The sequence below is a fragment of the Adiantum capillus-veneris genome, chromosome 4 (assembly GCF_014529385.1).
Source record: "Adiantum capillus-veneris isolate H3 chromosome 4, ASM1452938v2, whole genome shotgun sequence".
Lineage (NCBI taxonomy): Eukaryota > Viridiplantae > Streptophyta > Polypodiopsida > Polypodiales > Pteridaceae > Adiantum > Adiantum capillus-veneris.
Genome location: NC_140934.1, coordinates 32,880,099 through 32,903,762, shown reverse-complemented (window position 1 = coordinate 32,903,762; position 23,664 = coordinate 32,880,099). Strand labels below are relative to the sequence as shown.

The following is a 23,664-nucleotide window of genomic DNA, read 5'->3' as shown; positions in this document are numbered from 1 at the left end:
CATCTTTGATTTGGACGTATTTAGTGGAACGACACATGCTCTAATAACCTTGTAAACTTCTCTCAAGCGGATACAAAACGTATCTGTTGACACAACTGCAACTTAGCATGTACTGCATTGGGCACTAAAATAGGGCATGTAGCACTATGCTCAAGTATAGCCTCACATATGAAAGGCAAGCAGCCGATAAGCTACATTGCTTTGCCATCATCCATGGGTCCAAATTCATCATCATGATAGATGTTTTCTGCCATCTGCCAAATCTGCAAAATGTTGTCTTCTGCGACACTTGCTATCACCCAGTCATCATTTGGATTCCAGCTAAAATCAGAGATCTTGCTTGTGTGACCACCATGTATGAAGAGCAGTTCTGATGGGCCATCCTCGGCATCTTCAGGTGACTGTTCCTCTCCAATTCTAAAAGAACACCATAACATGTTCACTATACAAATAAGCACCAACAACCACACCATCATACACACTTTCAAACTATAGCTTAAGCATAATACAAAAAATACTCCCATACTTGCTAAGATCCCAGATCATCATCCTCCTATCTGCTCCACAAGATGCAAGAATCGTCTCATTGTTAGGAGACCACCCAATCTGAAACACTTCTTCCCTGCAGAGATGTTGACATTAGAATAATCCAATTGCAAAGCGAGCCTCAAAATCTTCAATGTAAAGGTTACAATTTTCTCCATACGTATGATTGCTGAATGTATGCAAAGGCTTTGACAGCTTCCTCAAATCATAGAGAGCAACAGTTTTATCGGCCGACCCAGTAGCAAGCACCCACTCATTGAATGGATTGAATGCCAAGCAGTTAACCTGAAACATTGCACAATCAATCAATCAATCTCAATCTCAATCAATCTCTCTCTCTCTCTCTCTCTCTCTCTCTCTCTCTCTCTCTCTCTCTCTCTCTCTCTCTCTCTCTCTCTCTGTGTGTGTGTGTGTGTCTCACACACAGACACACACACACACAAAGTGGGGCTTGTAACGCTTTGCATTACATATAACTCCACCATAGGTCCATATAAAAGAAACATGGGAAAACCCCTGAAAGATATAGAATGAAATCATGGGGGAAAATACCCATCCATATACAACCACAAGATACATCGAATCATAAGATACACTCAAACATGAGAGTGGTAAGCTCTTATGGGCCATAATGCACACATGCACTGAGTTTCCCCCTCCAGCAAATGAAGATTCCTATAAGAGCCACCACCTTTTTGGAGCCTAGCTAAACGGCACTCCACCGCCAAGGGATCCAAGGCACGGACATTGGGAAAGGTTCATGAGGCGGTGGGAGTTCGAAAGGCTAAATTATGTAAGGCGGTTTTAAATGTGTGAGTGTCTTGCTGCTTGACCATCGGCAGGTCCACCAGCTCACGTGCAACATACATGCATGTGCGCAGATAGAAGGGTTTGGAGTGATTGATATTCTCGCTGTCAGGAACGACCGGCACAGGTGCATGTGACTTGCTGCGGGAAGCACACATAAATCTGCCAAAGGCTCTCCACCTCTGGCGGTGTAGCAAAACTGTAATCCAGTGCTAAGTCACCAAAATGATATAAAGTATCTGCTGTGAGAACCCTCATAAGCAGCTCATAAAACCCACAGGACTGAAAAACCCCTATGCTGTGCCTCCAGAATCATCCGCATCGATCCCACCATCTCTCTAACTGGTAATAAAATAGGATGCAGATCTCCTGCACACCGAGAGGGAGGAGGAGGAATCAATTTGTCCTCCAATCCAAAACCCAAGGGAAGGTAGCAAGATGAGCATCTCTCTAACCAAACCAACTGGTATCACTAATCTAACTCTCATACAAGTGTGCAAAGATCCATAAAATTGTTGGCCTCTACCATCGTCTGCTCCTGGAAGGTATCATAGACAGTTCCTCCGTCCAAGAGAGGTCATGTAGTCATAGGATCACTCTCTGGGCCAAGAAAAGTCTGGCATCCTACAAACATCTGCAAGATTAAAATATTGACACGTAGTGCCCCACCCCTCAAGCATGTATCTGAAAATCTCCATGGACAACAGGCAAAGAAATGAGATAGATAACGGAACTTCTGTTGGTAAAGCAAAACCTGTTGAATAATCAAACTCCTACACTAATTGCAACTAGGGGTTGTACGAATCTTACGTCAAGAACACCCTTAGATCTGCATTATTTTGGTCGGTAGAGGTAAGAGAGGAGCTACCGCACTTTTTAGCAAGGTCAAAGGATGTTCGCTGCTACAGTTTGCACTTTAACATCAAGAGGGGGCTCAAGTGCGGGGGTTACTTCTCATATCTAGCAAGGAGCAATGTATTTGCGTTTTATATGAGAAGAGTGGACATATGTCTTTGAGATCATTGCTAGCTCTACAAGAGTTACCTGACCAAAAAATTATGGTTCTACCAACGTTCCCGAAGGAGCCGGTAGCCTCTCTTGGGGAATCTCAAGCTGATCCCGAACTGCTGATCCTCATGCTGTCTATCTGTCCCATTGCTCTCTGTCAACCTCTCGATCCTGGTCTGGAAACCTCTCCTCAAACGGTCTATCTGAGGCTGCTTTGCCTCATCAATCCTTTGTCTCACTACCCATTTGTAAACAAGGAAAGGTGCAACCTAACCGTGTATGCCTGCCTATCTCTGTCTCTATCTCTGTGTCTACTCATCACTGCGCTGTTGCTGATACTCTCCTGTTGCTCACTCTACCCCTCAACTCTTTATCATGCTGTAGCACAAGTGTGTAGAATTCTATTGGGCCTTTTGTGCCTGGGAGGGTCGTCCTCTCCTACGACCAGTCGCCCTCTAGGGCAATCCCTCACCAGATGACCCATCACATGGCACCCCTCTAGGGCAATCCCCCACCAGATGACCCATCACATGGCACCTAAGGCATTAGTTTGGTCTGCCCGTAACCACAATCCTCTGCGAGTATAACACCCCTTTCCGCTCAAAAGTGATAGTAGCTGGAAACTGTGTAGAAGGGATGGTAGCCACCTTAATACATGGCACAAGTGTCTCAGTTTGTATTGGACACATTAAAAGGAATGTCAAAGCTGGATCCCATCTACCTCAACATATCAAGCAACCAAAACCATGCAAATAGCTTTGAAAAAGCGATTTTTACAGGATACTTCAAGGCCTGACATCTGTCCTTAAAAGCAGTTAATGTAAAATCTATATACCACAGAAGCAAAAAAAAATTGTCCCTAATGGTGAGAAAAGAGCGGACTACTATAGCAGCAAGCTCCAAAGATGAGAAAATGGTAATGAAAGCGCCCCTGCCCACCAAAATGATGTCCTCCATTCGATCTTGATCTCGAGGCTAGCGATGCCAATTGTGATTTACAAATTTTTACCCGGGTGTAAGAGCACCCACTGGTTGCCTGACGACAACTCTGCGAGAGAACTTCAATACGGTCACCAATTTCTCTTTAAAAATCAATATCTTTCGAGAAAGTAATAGACGGTGCTATATCATGTGAGAGAAGGGGAGCTAATGCTCTAACATGCTCACACCACAAAAGCCCACCTCTCAACCAAGCCCAGAGAAAAAGTCACCCCCAACCACCTCACCTCTTTACCAAGTTTAAAAGAGAGTAGATGTGTACTACGGGGGAAAGGGTGGGAAAAGGGGCCTGCTATAAACCAACACAACCCCACTGCAAAGGAAGTAACCCTTCCACAACAAGGTAATACTGGATACAGGCAAACTCGAGGATAGGCTAACTTGAGGAAGGTGTTGGTGTGAGCGACAACGAATAGAACGGGCAGCAATGGAGGAAGCGATATGCTCTCTCGCCTCCCCAACCCCAAAAAAGAAGCTAATTTTTATGACTTGAGAGAGAACTGAGGGCAAATACATGACAGAGAATCACAGATATGCGACTTGCCCGAACGCAAAATCTTAGAACCCATGTACAACTAGCCAGGAGGAAAGAACTGAAAGACAGAAATGAAAGGCAAGGACAAAAGTCTCCTTAAGAGAGTAAGGAGCGTTTTTGGCCACCCCAATGTGAGAGAATGACAAATGTCTCTGAAAGATATTTACTTCCCACCAAGAGTACTCTCGATGGTGTGCTCCAACATCCCAAGAGAAGTAGAGGGCCGCCAGTAGTATCAACGAGGAAGAAACTTGCTTCCAAAACAACTGATCAATGTCAAGCGAAAGCCCACCAACTAGTACCATGTACATTAGCACTATAATCTACAAATCTGACAATGATGAAGATGCAATAAGCTCGAGATAAGAAACAACTATCATCACCAAGAAATTTACAATGGAGATGATGAGGAAGGACTGCCAAGGAAGCTTGAGCACCATAGAAGACAATCCACTAGCTGAATTCTCTGCCTTACGGCGGGTTGGCATCCCCATTACAAGGCCCATAGGCTGCTTTGGTGGACTAAGAGACACTCCTCGTAGTTGCAAACCCTGGTAGAAATGTCATAGGTGGCAACGGAAGATGCAATGAAGACAAGAACTGAGGCTCAAGATCCGGTGGACAAGAACACCTACAATACCACATACACGAACAAGGCAACTATGGAGAACAGAGATCATTGAGATAGATAGACACACGCCATCTAAAAATGAGAGAGAGAGAGAGAGAGAGAGAGAGAGAGAGAGAGAGAGATCTGGGAAAGGCTCTCCATGTGTTGCTAAATTGGCTTTATCTGACATAAAAATAATTATAAATGAATTATTGGATTTATAAGTGAAAGGGTTTTCTCGCTTGGAACACCAGGAAAAATAATTCTAAATCAATTATTGGAATTTTAAGTGAGGATTTTTCTCACTGGAGACATCCGAGTACAGAGTATCCCTAGTGCGTCATTCAAAGTAATGACAGGAGCACTGTGAAAGGGAGTATCTGTAAGGCCACCAGGAACGGGTACTTCTAATGCGTCACAACGGATGGGTGACACGGAGCATCGGTAAGAAGTATCCGACCATCCAGGAACGGACATCTCTGATGCGTCATAGGATGGGTGACATAGAGCATCGTGAAGGAGATTGTACCGTAAGTTCGATAGGAAAGGACTAGGTGATGGGTATTCCTGATGCGTCACAAGGTGGGTGACGGGTGCATCGGAAAGGGGATATCCATAGTCGAGAGGAAATCCGAACTGGAAAGAGGAATACGCGTAAAGACGCAAGCACAAGAATAAAGATGGGTTCTGAGAAGCTTTTCTTAAAAAGCGGAAAATTTGAACAAGTTTTCCGGGAAGAGCAAACGCTTTCCAGCGAGGAATCTATGTCTGCATTGCATTTGTGCATGTGGTTGCATCCAAGACGCCTAGGAAGTGTTGTGAAAAGCATTGTTTTAAACTTATAAGGTTTTATTGAGTTTTTGGGCAGGTTCAAACCAATTTTTAAAATATGTTGGCCGCCCACTTAATAAGTGGGCAGCCACTTAGAAAATAAAGCAACAAAAACAGCCAACGAATTCTCTCTCCCTATTTCGGGTAGAGCAACGCAACCAAAAAAAAAAAAAAAACAACCGCGATCTCTACGCGAGCAGCTATTCGTGCCGTGGCCATAGAGCTATAAAAGCACCACATGCCCTCACTGAAAGGGAGTTACCAACGTCAGCAAGAGAAGACTCTGTCGCCAAATAACATAGGAGATCGCAAGACTACGAAGCACGGAAGTCGCTTTTCTCGCGAAAGAGCGGCAAGTATCTATTGTGGATTCGCCATACGAATTGTTGTCGCGTGTTTGCGTGTGTGTTTGCAGGTACTTCATCGCGAAGGAGAAGCAAGAAGGCTTCCGCCTACGCTTGGGAATTCCGAAAACAGAATTCGAAAATTGTCTGCGGAGTCTCAACTCCGAATACAGACGGAAAAAGGATTGAGAGCTCGTCTCTCAGATTTCCCTTGCGGGAAGGAACGACCATCGAGTCAGAGATTTAGAACGGAGGGGTTTTCTCCCGTTCTTGTGCTTGTAAAAAGATTCTCCCTAATAAAGGATTCTCTTTAAGGAGGGGGACCAGCCCATCTTCTATTCCCCAGTACTGTGTCGATCTCTCTCTCTCTCTCTCTCTCTCTCTCTCTCTCTCTCTCTCTCTCTCTCTCTCTCTCTCTCTCTCTCTCTCTCTCTATATATATATATATATATATATATATATATATATATATATATATATATATATATATATATATATCCTTTGGCTTCAGTATTAAGTGATAAATTCTATTTATCCAAGTATATTTTATATTGTTATGCGCTCCCGTTACAGACACCATGCTGATAACAAGCTGCTCATACAAGCGACCAAATGTAGTCCGACGTAGAACTGACATGCCCAATGGATAGACCCGAGGTACACAACTGCGACTGCTACTAACACTGCTCCTGCACACGAGACCACTGTCACAATCTCCACATGGATACCACCTCCAATATGCTCTGAGAACATAAATCTGGTCCACCTCTCAGCTAGGTCTTGATCTCGAATGAGAAACTCTTGCCACTGCATGATCACAAGGCCTGTAAAAGGCTGCCCTGAGGAGACGCTGCACTGTAGAGATTATCCCCAAGCACTGCATATGCTAGTCATAGAAAAACGATGGGGCTGACCTGCCAAGCGAAGACGTTGGGCTGATCTATAGCAAAAAGATGGCTACCCTACACATGCTACAAGCCCCCTTAGGGTACCCAAGGGAGGCCGGCTCCCTCTCGGCTCTACTGCATAATGTAAGACGTGACCCAATCCCCCCCACCCGCTTCTACATATATAGGCCTAATCCCAACATGCCCGACCCAATCCTATACCTCCACGACCTAGCAAAAATACCCTAAAATAGGGAAAACACCAAGAAGTGGAAGCTATTGGCCCAAAGGGCTCTAGGACAACAAGAAAAGAAAAAGCATAAAGATACGGGAGCCTATGTGGCCATGGAACAAATCCAAACCCTGAGCTAAACATGGCTAAACACAATCCGACAAGAGAAAACAACCACACTGGCCGGACATTCACTCACTAACACCTATCCCTAGGAGAAACTAGACGGACCAAGGAGCTGGAGTGAGCAATCTGCGACTATAACAAGAGAATTTCATGGACGAGGATATCTCCTACAGAACTCCGAGGTCGAATGGTACTTGGCCAATATACCATCCAGCCAATACACCGAAAGACATCCGAGAAGTACAATGCTGTCTACTGAAAGTACATCCAACTCTATCAAGAATCTCCTCAACTCAACCGACTCACAAGTCGCACAACCAACATATGAAAGACGAAGTGCTGCTGCATGCTGCTAATCCCTCCAAGAGAATGTATCAAAGCTCAAGGTAAAGGCATAATCTACTAGTATTTGGATCATTTTTCAACCCTAAAAGCTCCACCCACAAGAGTTGGAAACCTGCACCTCCGATCATATACCACATGCCAAAATCTCCAAGTTGCTCTGGGAAGTCCAAAGAATGGGACAACGGAGGCTATTGAGAAATCAATTGTCCAATGACAAAGAAAGATGTCCGAGAAGTACAATGTTGTCTGCTGAAAATGAATCAAGCTCTATCAAGAATCTCCACTCAACCGACTCACAAGTCACACAATCAACATCTGCAGAAGGTACTAATGTTGACTGCTCCAAGAGAATGTATCAATTCCGAGGATAACTGACAATGCCAATTGCTCCTCCACACGAGACCACTGACACGATCTCCACATGGGTACAACCTTCAACATGCTTTGAGAACACACACCTCCTCCTGGCTAATCTAGATCTCAGATGAGAAACTCTGCCACTGCATGATCACAAGGCCTCTGAAAGGCCACCCTGAGGAGACGTTGCATCGTAGAGATAATCTCCAAGCACTACATTGTTGCCCCATAGAAAAACGTTGGGACTGACCTGCTAAGCAAAAATGTTGGTCTGATCTATAGCAAAAAACGTTGGTTGATCTGCAACAAAGCGCTAGCTGCCCTACACCTGCTACAAGCCTCCTTGGGGACCCAAGGGAGGGTGCCCCTTCCTAGGCTCTACTGCATGTTGTAAGAGGTGAACCCTTGTTACAGACTTGGGCACCCCAAGTCAAAAATCCGGCACGACACACTCCAGAGAATCACTTAAAAGTACTTCACAACTTTATCACACTTTAAAGTAGTCGACACAACCCGACGTAGTTCCGTGCCCTAAGGTATTGGCCCCAAAATCTGGCACCCCTTTCGGTATTTATTTTTATATTAATGCTTGAGTAAAGTTACAACTCCCACGGGCCCTCTCTGCTCAAAAGCTCGTCAACTAACTGAGAGGAGAAGTGGCCTTGGGTTCTTATTTGAAGGCCCTTGGCCATTGAAAAGCAGTTACATGAAAAGCTTCAAACTCCAAGGCATTGACCCCCAAAAAGCAACCAACGTGAATCACGAAAATCTGTACACTCTGCCACGTGGCATGTCAGCACAAAACGCGGAGGTCCGTACTGCTACCACATCAACATGTCAATGCAATCTACGGAAAGCTTTATTGATGTCCACGTCAACATTCTCTGTCCTCGATGGTCATGCCACATTATCACTTTGTGACATACCCCCCTCTTGAAAGAATTGTAATCGCCCTCAATTACGCTTACAAAATCAGACACTAAGGCATAGACCAATTCAATAGACACAGACTCTAAGTACCAGCGCACTAGACAACACAAATCTAGAACTTGCACAAAGACGACAATCACTTCACATTCACATCACATCCAAATCATCACATAAAATCCATTCAGATCTAGGACCATGATTTGTTTAGTGATAGCATCTAGATCCACACGGACCTCACTGGTGTCGAATTAACTAGTTCTTATTGCGATCATGTCCATAGATTTCTTAAGACCAAAATGTTGTCATTTCGTCAATCATTCCGTCTTTCAATCATGCACTCGAACACAATCACATGTGCAAGTAATCAAAAATCAGATTCATTTCCGGGAATTTCGGTTCATCAATCACACACTAAGTTCATACTGAATAGAGTGTTTCAATCATTCAATCTAGTCATCTTATCGTTGTGTAGCCATCTCATCCCTCGAGAACTCTTGATGTGCTCACCACGTATCCAATCATACCGTTCATATCAGTGTCACCAAAGTGATGAGGTGGCGGACAGCAAAAACCCTAAAATTCCTGCAAACCCTAATTTCTGCCAAAAACCCTAATTTCCGAAAATCGCAAAGGCTTTTTTTTTGTTAATGGTGAGCGACAGAAATCTTGCTTTTTTCTCTACGCAATGAGAAAGAGAGAGAGAATGCTTTTGCTTTCAAGTTTTGACTCTCTGTGAGAGAGAGAGAGAGAGCAGTTGCTTTTGATTTGAAGCTTTTGGGGCTCTGCTTTTGGGCATCCCTTGTAACCTTTAAATTAGTGGTGAGGGCCTCATTTCTCAGAGCATCTGGAAGCAGAGTCTGAGAGTGAATCCCGACCAACTCTCTTGTACTTTGATCTGATTAATATAAAAAGAAATACCGAAAGGGGCGCCAATCTTTGAAGCCAATATCTCTAGGCAAGGAACTCCGCCAAGCCAGTGCAAATCTATTGTGATCTGTGAATTGTTTCTAAGTGGTTATTTGGTGTTATCGCAGTTGATTCTTGACTTGGAGTGTCCAAGTCTGTTACAGTGGTATCAGAGCACGGTCGATTTCTCTTCTACGAGAAATCCGATCCCCAAATTTTTTTCAGCGGCACCTATGGCTTCACGCAAGGATCAGTCGACTCCCTCTGCATCTGGAGATGCGGGCAAGGATCACAACGAAGATTTCAACAGAGAGTATGGCCCGCCTCGACCTACTCAGGCAGAACGGCGAGAGATGGAGCGTCGCCAGTTGATCGGTGATGCAACGAAGATGATGCTCAATTTTGCGAAGGACCCAAAATTTGCAAAATATATAAGCGAGACTTCTTTTCAAGAAGTGCATGAGCAGTGACAGAAAACCACTACACCCACTCTCAAGAAACCTTCTGCTCACAAGAAATATTCAGAGAAGGAATTAGAAGAGGTGGTTGATGCACGGATTGCTCAGCTTTTTGACGCGCAAAAGAAAGCCAAAAAGCACGGAAAAAAGCAAAAGAAAAGCACTGACTTCCCGAGATATTTGGGTCGTCAGTCGACTTTTGACAAGGCAAAGAAACGGAAGAAGCGTGTTCGATTTGAAGGAGTACCCACTTCTTCTTCTTCTTCTTCTTCATCTGACAGTTCTTCTAGCTCTTCAGATTCGAGCGAAGAAGACAGAAAAGGTAAAAAGCGAAGCAAGAAACAAAGCTTCGGAAAGGGCAAGAAAAAGGCAAAGAAGGCTACATCTCGCCCAGAGACTGACAGTTCTACTGAGGACTCGTCTATAGACAACTCAGATTCCGATGACGGAAACTTTTATGCGAACAAGAAGAATTTTTACAAAGCTAACCAGTATGACTTTCTCGAAGATAAAAGCAAGAAAGTCCGAGAGTTTAAGGAAGGTGGCCACTCGATCAAGTTTGATACTTTTTCACGATACTCAGATGCTTCGAAGGCTTTGTCTTTTATACAGCAGTTTGACATCGCTTTTGCGGGAGGACGCTATTCAGAGCACTCCAAGATTCGGAGAGTTGCCTCTTACTTTAAGGGGAGTGCTCGTACTTGGTGGTCCACGCTTCTTTTAAACAAGACTGCGCCAGTTAAATGGCTGAAATTTAAGAAGCTTTTTATTTCTTCTTGGTTGACGCAAGAATATGAACGAGATGTACGAGCTGCTTGGAACCATCTTCGGATGACCAAGAAAGATACAATCAATGCTTATTGTGAAAGATTCTGGAACTCTTTTCTACCCGCCTCTTCATTCAAGAAGATCTCGTTCAGAGAACACATTGAGAGGTTTACCTTGGGTCTACCTACAGAGATCCGAGATCACTGCTTGGAACAAAAGTCAGCTTCTATTCAGGAGTTGATGAGTCATGCGAAGCGGGGCTTTGCCATTCACTCTGACAGTCTGACCTACCCCACAGATGAGGCCATGACACAACGAGCCGAACAAACTTTTGGGAATGAAAGTAGAATGAAAAAGAGCAACCCAGAAAAAAAAAAAGGATGCACGACCCAAGCTTACTCCCGAGGAGAGAGCTCGCTTCATCAGAGAGGGGAAGTGCTTTGGATGCGAGGAACATGGACATATCTCCGCGAAGTGCCCTGATAAGGCACAGAAAGAACAGAATGATAAAGACGACGACAAGTCTGAGAGTTCGAGAGCAGCTGAGGAATGTGGCAGAAAAGGAAGATAGAAAAGCAGAACTGGTACCACATGGCGTGGGACCTACACAGAATCTAATGAATGAAAGTACAAACTTTGCCGCTTTTGGGGCAAAGTGAAGGATCGGGAAGCTCTTTTGAAGGAGCCAAGGCCAACTTCTTTTCACTTGGAATTGGTGGCTCGATTTGAAATTACGACCGACAGACTGACGCCACAGGCGGAGGTAGTTCGACTGGCACCCGAATGGGATGTTGCCATTACACCGAGCATTGGCAAACTTCCTTTGCAATGACAGGGGTGTTCAGGGCACGCGAGTGACGTTCTACTCAAGATCCCTTGGTACCACAAGAACTACGCCGTGGTTGACTACCGGGCCGAGAAAGCGACTTTGATAAATGAAGGGCTTAGAGATTGTACTTGATGAACTTCAGTTTCTTACTCATTCTTTTGGGAGAGAACTGAACGATGGATAAAGGTTGAATATGTTTTGATCTGATCAAAAGAACGCCAAGATTTTTCTCCACACTCATGCCGATTGCTTTTCAGAGGGCCTGAAGATCAAACCATTGATCTGATACCTGGAAGCACGCCACCAAACCGGCCACATTACCGTGTGAGCCGAGTACAGAATGAAAAGATTATGAACTCAGTGAAAGACCTCTTGCAAAAGGGTCTTGTCCAACATAGTACTTCACCGTATTGCTCTCCACTGTTGTTGGCTTTGAAGAAAGACGGATCTTGGAGAATGTGTATCGATTATAGCGCTCTCAACGAAATCACCATCAAGAACAGATTTCCGATTCCTAGGATCGATGATATACTCGACAGGTTACAAGGATCCTCGTGCTTTAGCAGGATTGACTTGAAGAGTGGATATCATCGGATCCGAATCGCGCCGGGAGACGTCTACAAGACAGCCTTTCGGACGACTTTTGGGTTATTTGAGTTTTTGGTGATGCCTTTTGACTTAACCAATGCTCTTGCGACATTTAACCGGATGATGGACAGGATTTTTCAAGAGTACAGGCTATTTGTTGGCACTTTCTTTGATGATATCATTGTTTTCTCCAAGAATGAAGCAGACCACAGAGATCATATGCTTCAGAGATACATTTTTTTGGGGGACACTGTCTCAGCAACAGGAGTGCAAATGGATCCGGCCAAGATAGACACTATCTGTGATTGGCCCGATTTGAAGAATGTCCATGAAGTTGAAAGCTTCTTGGGACTGTGTTCGTACTACAGACGGTTCATTCAAAAGTTTGCAGATGTTGCTTCCCCTTTGCATATCTTGATACAGAAAGGAGTCCCTTTCTCGTGGGGATCCACAGAGGTGATTGCCATTCAGACATTGAAAGAGAAATTGACTACAGGACCATATTTGACTTTGCCGAACTTGCAGAAGTCATTTGAAGTATTTTGTGATGCTTATGGTCGTACTCTGGGTGCGGTCTGGATGCAAGAAGGCCATGTCATTGCTTACGAGAGCCGATTGTTCTCTAGGCCGGAGATGACAACACAGATTTATGAGAAAGAGCTTTTGGTGGTTATCCATGCTCTTACTCAGTGGCGGCATTACCTACTCGGAGCGGATTTTACTGTCTTTACAAACCATCAGAGTTTGCACTACTTCTTGCCACAGAAGCAGCTTTTGTAAAAGCAAATGCCGTGGGCGAACATCTTCACAGTTTCACTTCCAGATTGTCCATGTGCAGGGACAGAAGAATGTGGTGGCAGATGCTGTCTCGGAAGCCGTTGGTTCTGGCTATTTCTGCGATACATCATAGGAGCTTCGAGGATATGGTCGATCAATAAGCCACAAATACAGATTTTGCAGATAATTTCACACGCATACGAGATGGGCAGACAATAGCTAGATACTCCCTTCGGGAAGGCTACTTGATGAGAAAGACTATGTTGTGCGTTACACAGCCGTTGCGGGAAAAGGTTATGACTGAATGCCACTGTCCACCTTTTGCGGGTCACTGCGGCATTGCTACCACCAAGAAGGGGTAGAGAGATACTTCTTTTGGTCGAGACTCAAAAAGGATGTGGAAGAGTGTGCGCAGTATGCCAGAAGGTCAAGTTTGACAAGCATAAGGCACAGGAATTGTTACAACCTTTACCCATACCAACCCGCCCCTGGGAAAATATTGAAATGGATTTCATTTTTGATCTCCCGAGAATGCAGAATGATCGCGATGATTTTCCGATTACATGGCACGTCTGAGACGATTGTCTCTGACAGAGACCCCAGATTTATGAGTTTGTTTTGGAAGGCAATTTGGGAGAACATTGGCACGCGGTTGCAGTTCTCGTCATCGTTCCACTTGCGGACTGACGAGCAATCTGAGATTGCCAATTCAATGATTTTAGATTTATTGAAGTCTTGTATCTCGGATCAGAAGACTCAATGGGAAAAGAACTTACCTTTGGTGGAATTTGCCTACAATAACAAGATGCGCTCTTCAACGGGGAAGACGCCATTTGAGATTGTTGAAAGTGCTGCGAAGGTTCCATCCTTTCTGAGCACGAAAGATTAGATATTTGAAGCGGATGAATATTCGCGAGATTTGGATACGGCTTTTGCCAAGGTTCGCGAGACTTTGCAAAAGTCTCAAGAACGACAAAAAAAGGCAGCGGATCGCCATCGTCGCACTTGAAACTGAAGGAGGATGATTGGGTGCTCTTACATTTTGAGAAGGCACGCCTAAGAAAGAAAAAGGGAAAGGAGAGGCTTTTTCCAAAGCTTAGTATGCGATACTACAGACCTTTCCAGATTACTGAAAAGATAAATGATGTCTCCTTCCGATTGAAACTGCCAGATACTTGAAGGATTCACAATGCATTGCATGTGAGTCTCTTGAAACCTATTAAGGGTGATGTGCCTGATGATGGGGAGCCTGATGGGCAACCCACAGTGAAAGAAAACGAGGAGACCCTTGTTCCTAACAGATTTTGGCACACACGGATACGAAGAAAGATAAAGTCCGAAGGCGGTTCTTGGTTAAGTTCAAGAACTTTCCTGCATTTGATGCGAAGTGGATGGAGGAGGAGGACCCAGCAGATACTCCTCGGATTGTGAAACTTTACCTCGATGTTTTGGTTTAGCATAGTCTACTCCAAACGGAACCCAGAAATTCAGCTTGGCCGAAGATATGGTGCAGTGGGATGCACAAGAGGGGAGTTACTCCGCTCCTTTGTCAACAGATGCCTTGATTTTGATACTCAAGTCACTGATGTCTCTTTGAGCTTCAGGGATACTGAGAGCTAGTGTATTCTGTTGGATGACTTTATGAAATGGAATTCTTGATAATGATACTGATTTGTTATTGACTTCTTTTGAGTGCAGGAACTGATAGCCGAAATAACTGCAGCATTTTGGTCTGATTGATCTCGAATAGACATGGTTGCAATAGGGGTTAGTCAATCGGACATCGATGAGATCCCGAGTGGACCTAGATGTGATTGCTAGCTACATTGCCGATAAATCATGGTCTAAGATCCGAATGAATGTTGAATGTCATGTGATGTCCTCTGATGTCGTATGATGTGACTGCCGATTTTGTACATGTGCTAGATGTGTGTTCCTAGTACGTAGGTACTAACAGCCAGTGTCTGCTAAGACGATTTATGGCTTTTGTCAGTTTTGCAGGCGTAATCGCGGTCGATTACAATGCTTTCAAGAGGGGGGTATGTCACAAAGTGATGACGTGGCAGACAACAAAAACCCTAATTTTTGCCAAAAACCCTAAAATTCTTGCAAACCCTAATTTCTACCAAAAACCCTAATTTTTGAAAATCGCAGAGGCTTTTTTTTTATTAAAAAAAAAAAGTTAATGATGAGCGACGCAAATCTTGCTTTTTCTCTACGCAATGAGAAAGAGAGAGAATGCTTTTGCTTTCAAGTTTTGACTCTCTGTGAGAGAGAGAGAGAGCAATTGCTTTTGATTTGAAGCTTTTGGGGCTCTGCTTTTGGGCATCCCTTGTAACCTTTAAATTAGTGGTGAGGGCCTCACTTCTCAGAGCATCTGGATGCAGAGTCTGAGAGTGAATCCCGACCCACTCTCTTGTACTTTGAACTGATTAATATAAAAAGAAATACCAAAAGGGGCGTCAGTCTTTGGGGCCAATATCTCTAGGCACGAAACTCCGTCGGGCCAGTGCAAATCTATTGTGATCTGTGAATTGTTTTGAAGTGGTTATTTGGTGTTGTCGCGGTTGATTCTCAACTTGGAGTGTCCAAGTCTGTTACAATCAGTCATCATCATCATTCATGATTCTTATCTTGAACCGTAATTGGGTTCATTTTGGAGCTGTCATTGCTCCTGATTGCATTCATATGCAAATCCGTCATCATCTCGTTCTCAATTTCACCTGTTATCTATTCACAAATAGCCAGATCTTCCAAATACATTAATTTCATGCATAAATCAAAGTCATCTTCAAGAATTCCTATTTCAAAATTATTCATTCATGAATCCATAAAGCAAAATACTGCAAACCCATCAATATCTTTTTCAATATTCTATCCACTATCTGTTCTGGAGCTAGTATCTCCTCGCCCAGTTCTATTTCAATCCGTCAGTCGTTCTCATTCTTGTGCCTTTTTGGGACACCGCGCCGTTATATGTCCTTGTTCCCCATAATCAAAACACTTCCATGTTTTGAAGCATTCGTTTGTTTGTTCTTCTGTCAGTCGAGAACGTGTATCTTTCTTTCTTCTGCTTCTATCATTATTTGTCGAATCTTGTTCAGTCCTTAGTGTCAAAGACTGATCTATTGGATAAGTCAAGTTATCTGAATTCATAGCAAACCCTTGCTTAGCATGTCCCATCAGTTCCTGTATTGACTCAGATCTTTGTAATAAGCAGCAATCTCGAATCTCTTTGGAAAGTCCATAGCAACATCGCTCGATTTGCAGCTTGAAACTGATCTTTTTAAAAGATGAAGCAGGTAGAAAAACATCCCAAAATCTCTCGCAATACGTATCCTTAGTATCTGTCTTGGCTAACCGAAGATGATTCCAGGCGGTGATACGTCACATTCATACTCTTAAGTGATGATTCTAGGCGATAATCACATCACTTTTTGAGTTTGCCTCGTGGCTAGCTCAGCTTCAATTTCTCCACCCTTTGCATCATAATCAAAGTGCATCTGCTTTTAAAATTATGGATGGATGAAGTTCTCTGTAGCTCCGGGATCAAAGAAAATAAGGGCTTTGAAGCCATTGACTTTGCCATATGCTCGACACAATTCATTTGTACTCTCAAGGCGTATGCCATAAATATTAGGAACTAGTCCAATAGCGGGTCTAGCTCTCTTAGCAGGAGGTGGCGTTGGGGTTCTGTCGACCGTTGGTGCAGGCGTCGGCTCCTCTGGTCTATCAGTGCGTTTGGGACAATTAGAATGATTATGTCTTGTTTGAAAACATCCAAAGCATCGGCCTTCTTGTAGTAAGGTGTCTTGTTGTTGAAGTATCAAACGAGGCCTTTGAGGTTGATTTTCGCGACTCTCGAGAATTTGTTCGTTGTTGCCGAGAGTTGTGCTTAGCGGCCGGAGATTCTTCTGTGGTAAACTCTAGCTTTCTTTTCATCAATTTGTAGCCGACCACGACATGGTCCATAAGCTCTTGCATAGTAGAGACTTGCTTGGATAGACAAATGGTGTGTCGCTCGCACTGGGCCTCCAAGGGAACAGATCTAAAGGACACCAGAAGGTACATGTCGAGCAACCTTTGGTTATATTCGTCCATGGTTTCGGTGGCAAGCATTTTCAAGTTGCCCCACTCTGCCAAAATCCGGACTTCAAACATCGAAGTCATGTAACTACGTGCAAAAACTGTCTTGAAAGCTTGCCAGGTCCTTGGAGCATGTTGTTGTGTCGCAATTGAACTCCACCATTGCATAGCATTATCTTTAAGAAATCCCGTTGCTCGAGAAATCTTAGATTCTTCAGTATAGTTCCCCAAAGCATAGATGTTGTCGAATTGCTGTAGGAACTGCAATGCTTTCTTGCGATCTCACACCGGAAAAAGTGAAAAATTTGATTGTCATGCCACCATCTTTAAAATCTTTGGGTTGGTTAGCCGCATATCCTGGGTATGGATAATAAGGGTATCCATATGGGCTCTAACCATTATAGCCTGGTGGCGGGGGCGGTGGCGGTGGCAAAGGCGGTTGCGTTGGATCAGGATCAGATGGCTGCACCATATTCCTAAAGACTCCCCCGATTGCAACAGACGGCTGAGAAGGTTGCCGGTTGGAAGCTCTCGTACTTTCTGGTGCCAGAGGAGGAGGTACCACCTGGGGCATCAGAGGGGGTAACATGTAGTTCAAAAATTGTTGAAAACTTTACAGCATCGGAAGATTCTGTTGAGGATGCTGCGAAAGAATGTCGTGAAGCTCATTGAGCAGAAACTGCAAATATTCTGCTGAATCCATGAATTCCAAGTATTGGGTTCTTTATGGCTTATGCCCTGTAAGACACTGCGATGAAGACGAGAGCACGCCCGATGCGCGATGAAGTAAAGGTGGGAGTGGCTAATAAGTCCAGGTTGGAGGGTGAAGATAGCTCAAATAAAATTCCAAAAAGCTCTATCTGCTCTTTTGTAGGACCGGTATGCTTTTGTAGGATCGGTATGCTTTCAAAAAAGCTGATACCACTGTCACAAGACAAGCACCACATGCCAATAGAAAAGAGCAGACTGAACAGACTTTTAGCACTTCAATAAAAGCAAAGCTGAGAGAGAGAAACGACGCGCGACACGGAGTGGCGGAATTCCACCCCAGAGAGTATTGGCCCCAAACCTTGGCGCCCCTTTCGATATTTCTTTATATCGCATCAACACAGTACAAGCCGGTACTCTAGACTCTGCACCTTCGCCAGGAAGCATGCCAGAGAATGAGCCCTAACCTCATATTTAAAGGCCCTTGGCCTGAAAAGCAATTTACATGAAAAGCCTCCAAACTCAAAAGCTTCTGGTACAAAAGCAAAGCCAAAAAGTTGTCAGTGTAATTTATGGAAATCCATACAGCTACCATGTCATCATGCCAACGTAATTTTCAGAATCTGCCACGTCATCAATTTTTGCGTTTGCGCGGGTCCTGCTTCATTTTAATCCTTTGTCACTTAGGGCCCCATCGAACGGGGTCCCCATAAGTTAGTAGGACTTCTTCTGTTACTTGTTCTTCTTAGGGTTTAGGCCCCTCGGCCGGTATCTATAAGTTGGCTCCATTCTTTAGGCTTTGACACGTCAACAGTTTGTTACACACGACCTGGCAAAAATACCCAAAAATAGAGAGTGAACACCCAAAAGTGTGAAGCTATTGGCCCAAAAGGGCCTTGGGACAACAATAGGAAAAATAGCCTAGGGATACAAGAGCCTACGTGGCCATGGAAAAAAGCCAAACCCTGAGCTAAACATGGCTAACACAACCTGATGAGAAAACAACCTCACACTGGAGGGGCACAGCCACAAAACAACCCTCACTCCCTAAACACCTGTCCCTGGGAGAAACTGGGACTGACTATACGAATCCAAAGAGATGTCTGAATTGAAACAAGAAATCCTCATAGAGAGAGTAGAGCGCCATCCCAACATAGCCAATTAACCCAAGTTGTCGTTTACTACAATGGAGATGGTCTTCTCTAATGTCCAATGTAGACAACCCGATCCCAACCACCTTGCAGACAACACAATAAGCCTCCGATGAGGTCACTGAATCATGAATCGCATGAAAAAATCTGATCCAAAGAGAAGAACCACAAGGATCCATCATCTCAAATGAGAGAGAGACAAAACTGATGGTAACCGGAAGATACCACAAGGCCCTCCTATGCCACTCGCCTGTCTCCAATTAGACACTAATGACTGTGATCATGAACATGCATGCTAGTCTAGACTACCCGACTGCGCCTTGTACAACCCTGAATGTGAACGATGGATTAGGAGTGTGAAGGATAAATGTTGTGAATGGCAATGAAAATGCAAATACCCGAAGGTCTCCCACTCTATTACCAGCTTGGTATTTGATGTACACAAGAACCATATCTTTATGCTCTTGTAACAACCTCAACACCTTTGATGTGAATCGAACAAATAGGACCACTTGCCATTGGTTGTTCGCTCTCTCTGAGACTCCAAACTGGTCTACCAGATGGCTCCAATCAACTAATGTAACGAGCCACCACTTGGGAGCTGATGTGAGAAGATCTAGGAGGGCCATCTCCGCCAGCTAAAACTTGGCTCAGAATAGGTTTTACTTGGCTGATCTGGAGACTGGGACTGATCTAGGCTACGTTCAAGGACTACTTGAGGGCTCTTGCAAATCCCTTGGCTGTCAGGTTGCTGTAACAAAGTAACTTTTGGCTGTCCAAGGCCTGGCTGATAAAAACACAAATCTAGCTACCCTCTATAGCCCATTCTCGCGACAAACTAATGAAACTAGGGTCGCAAGTGTCCCGCAAGGTGCCGGCTATCTGCTCGACAGTTGAAGGCAACAGGGGTTGCAAATTTCAAAGGGCGATGGCTGCCAAAGGCTTCTCCAAAACACTACGCGCTGACTTGAGAAACATGATCATGAACATGCATGCTAGTCTAGACTACCCGACTGCGCCTTGTACAACCCTTTAGGTGAAGAATATTATGCAAGGGTTCTAAGTGAATCTAACAGATGTGCCCAGCCATGCAGATCTTGCAAAAGAACAGAAATCCAAGCACAAAAGACGAGAACGAAAAGGGGGATTGGAGGATCCGCAGGCAAGCTCAATCAGGAATAGAACTACCAACGCGAAGGTTTGCTAGAGAGGTGAGAGCAACACTCAACAATGGGCAACGAGCGGTGTTGACTGCAAACGGGTGAGGAACACAGGCCACCAATAGCAGTCAACGACGCCCATCACTAAGGTTTGTCGAGCGCAATCAATGACAAACACAACAGGGATCACATCACACCCCTTCCAGGCTTATTTGTTCAACTGTCTAGTTCTTTGAGTTTTTTGCTTTGGCGATGTTCCTTGGCCTCTAGAGACTCGAGAGACTGTTGGGTCCCAATCAACCAGCTCGAAAGCCCACTGCATTACCAGAGTAATATTTGCTTCTCGATTGCACATAACAGTTAATGAGGGGGACTACAGACGTGTAACCAGCAAATATTCTGCTCTGATACCCCTACTCTAAATTAAAGAAAAATTAGCTTGTATTCTTCCTGATAGAAATGAGTACAAAGCTAATGTTGGGGATTGACGGGTGAAATTTCTTGTTTTCCTCAAAAATCCATTTCATTAAGAGAAATCTCTTTTAAAGAGCTCAAATCTCGTGAATATCGAGTAGTCAACTTTAAATGCAAGGGTGTTTAAAATTGATTCGTTCAATGAAAAGAATAAATACAATACGTGAGGAAGGGAAGACGCATTCATCCAAAAAGATAACCTTTAAAGTACCACTTTTCCTTGTGCATTTGATTGCCATAAAAGTTGGATCATATTTGATGTATCATTTAACATCTAACAAAGCTGCATCTCTGCAATCTTATACTTATTAATCTCACGCCAAATTGAGAAACAGATTTTCTCAATAGGTTACCCAAAATATGCTTTAGAAGATAAAAAAACTAGTGCAACCACTACTATACTACAAAGTTTATTCAGATACAAGGCATGATCTGGAAGGAAATAAAAGATGCACAAACTGAAGCTTGTAATCACCTCTGCAAGATGAGCCTCAACAGAGTGCAGGGGCTTATCACCACTTTTGCGGGTGTCCCAAATAAGCAACCTGCAATCATCTCCGACTGATCCAAACAGATGCTCATGCTTCAAATGCCACGCAACATCCTCCACAACTCCACTATGGTACTGTTCATTACAACAAGTTAAGCAGGTCAGAAACAAATTTGTATAGCTTATCAGCGTACTTAGGCTTTGGCACACCTCATAAATTTGCTTTGCCTCGACCATATTCTGACCCTTTGGGTTGGCACTCAGATCCCATAGACAAATGCGAGCATCATCAGACCCACTGAGTAAGTAACCCTCTTTCAAGGAGCTCCAAGTTAAACCATAACCTTCTGTTTTGTGACCCTGAAGTCTCAAATCTGGATTGCAGCGCCTCTCTTGAGGAGGTTTGGAGGGGTGCTTACTATAATCAAAAACATACACTTCTGCACTAATTGTCTTTGTGGCAATAATGAAGGGATTCTGGGGCATGTATCGAGCCCTGTTGACCTCCCCTTCATGATTAATCTGCTGAGTTATTTGCACCTATACCAGTAAAACAAGTTCATAATTACCCACAAGAATAAGAGGAGAAAAACAGACATGTGCCTCCTAGATGTGTAATACCAGATAGATATACAATGCTTTGACAGAAAAGCCATTCGTACAAAAAACCGCAGAACATATATGGAAAATTACCAGTCCATAGTCACTGCAAGAATGAGCAATCTGCAATACAATTATGCTGAACATACTTGCATTGCTCAATATATGCATGCGCCACCAACTAAATTAGGTTTGCAGTTATGAAACAAGTTAATGGCTGTAAAAGCAAGAGCTTGAATCCCTTGAGTAGTCACCCAAATGTTCTTTGCACTAGACTTTCAACAATGACAGGCAAAAAGAGGTACCTTTCCGTTCGCACATCCAAAGCCCCCAACCTCCCCTCTTTCTTCATCATACTGGCGGGCATCACTCTCTGAATCTTCGAGAGGCAAGTGAACCTCAGCCAGCATAAGATAATTGGGCTCATCATCTGAAGTATGGGTGCCCAGGATGAGCTTCTGCACGGAGTAGTCTTTCCCAGGTGGCTCTTTGCGGTCTGGTAGCCACTGCACAGTGAGGGAGGGCCACTCGAGTGCATGAGTGATAACAAGGTCGTATAGAAAAGGTGTGTTTTTCTTCCAGATTCTGTATTCTTCGTTTATGAGCCGCTCCTCCATCTCATCACGAAATTCCGCCTCCTCTTTTGACATGATTATATGTTAATGGGTGATCACTACCCCTTTCTTAAGACGTCACGCAGCTGCAAATTTTGGAGGTATCACCAGGCTGCTACGACGAAAACAAGTGAAGCAGATAAGAGAAAAAGGCTTGAAATTTCTGCTCCAGCATGAGGCTTTCTCTGAGGAAACTTAACAGACCGTTCTGAAAACCCTAAACGTTCTGCAATTTGGGCAAGCTGCAAAATGAGATATCCCGCCCTCTGTTTCTTAGTAAAAGCAAAGTCCCGCCATTTTGAGAAGGGAGCAAGGTTCCGAGGTCATTCGAGTTCGATGTGGATTCTCTACCATCATCTCTTTGTAAATAGTCCGGCTTTATGCTCCTTTTGGCGCAGTTTGTTTGATGTGCGTAGATTGATTGTATTAAAAATTGGTCTTTTTATATTTGGAGGCCAACTAACGAAGTTTAGATATATTATCTTGTGGAATGTCTAGATTGGTATGCTGATTGATCTACTCAATCACCTTTCACGTCTGATTGGCACTGGTATTTCTTGGGCAATATTTGGTTATGTATGTGGATGGGGGTGCTAAGAACCAACATATGTGAGTTCTGAAATTACTATTATTCAGTTGTGGTGTCTGATGTTGTTTTCCTCTCTCTTTGTAGATGTATCTGTTGGAATTAGGGTTGCAGAGAAACGCACATTGCTTGGAGAAGACGAAGGAAGCTCAAGGCACACAACTGGGAATTTTGGTTGCGGAGAAACGCACACAGCTTGAAGAAGACGGAGGAAGCTCAAGGCACACAACTGAGAGTGTATTACTTAGTGTGCAATGGAAAGATAGATAGCCCTAGAGTGATGGGCGTATATACAATGCACAGGGGAAAAAACCTCCTAAAGAGGGAAAAAATGCCCGGCAGTCCTAGTGTGTTCACACACATCACTACCACATGTATATGGTAACAAATCCCCCCTGGAGTGATGCGGTGAACAAAGTTGGCACATGAGTAAAGGGAAGTGCCATGCCCTGAGGACATGATCAGTCCACAAAGGGGAGTAAGCCCAAAGCTTTGCGGAAAGCTTTGAGCTTCTCACGAGACAATGCCTTTGTGAAAAGATCTGCAAGGTTGTCCTGTGTTGGCACACAAGCCAAGCTGATCTCTCTTGCTGAGAGCCTCTCCCTGACATAGTGGTAATGCACCTGAATGTGCTTTGTGCGAGCATGAAAAACTGGGTTCCTCGCAACTGCCAATGCGCTCTGACGTCAGTGTAGATAGTGTTGGCAGTGTCCTGTCCAACACCCAAATCAGCCATAAGGCGTCTGAGCCATAAACACTCAACCGTAGCTGTGAAGACAGTCTTGTACTCAGCCTCACAACTCGAAGTGGCCACAGTAGGTTGCTTCTTGCTCAACCATGATATACACGAGCTGCCAAGCATGAAACAAAAACCACTTGTGGACACTTGCGTGTCAAAACAACCAGCCCAAT

General features: G+C 44.1%; 1 protein-coding gene across 1 annotated transcript; it reads right to left on the bottom strand.

Annotated features, from left to right (window-relative positions):
- Positions 1–36: 36 nt before the first annotated feature.
- MSI1 (Transducin/WD40 repeat-like superfamily protein) lies at positions 37–22,525 on the bottom strand. The gene is made up of 6 exons (XM_086510365.1): positions 21,858–22,525; positions 21,163–21,492; positions 20,938–21,087; positions 707–831; positions 527–622; positions 37–417 (listed from the first exon to the last, which is right to left on the bottom strand). Exons 1-6 carry the CDS (start codon positions 22,200–22,202, stop codon positions 192–194), a joined length of 1,272 nt encoding a protein of 423 aa, XP_086366491.1. The 5' UTR covers positions 22,203–22,525; the 3' UTR covers positions 37–191.
- Positions 22,526–23,664: the final 1,139 nt, after the last annotated feature.

Coding starts and splice junctions, on each gene's coding strand:
- MSI1 (XM_086510365.1), bottom strand. CDS start 22,202: ATGTCAAAAGAGGAGGCGGAATTTCGTGATGAGATGGAGGAGCGGCTC. Junction 832..20,937: donor TTGAGGCTCATCTTGCAGAG/GTGATTACAAGC, acceptor GCAATGTTTCAG/GTTAACTGCTTGGCATTCAA. Junction 623..706: donor CATACATTCAGCAATCATAC/GTATGGAGAAAA, acceptor ACATCTCTGCAG/GGAAGAAGTGTTTCAGATTG.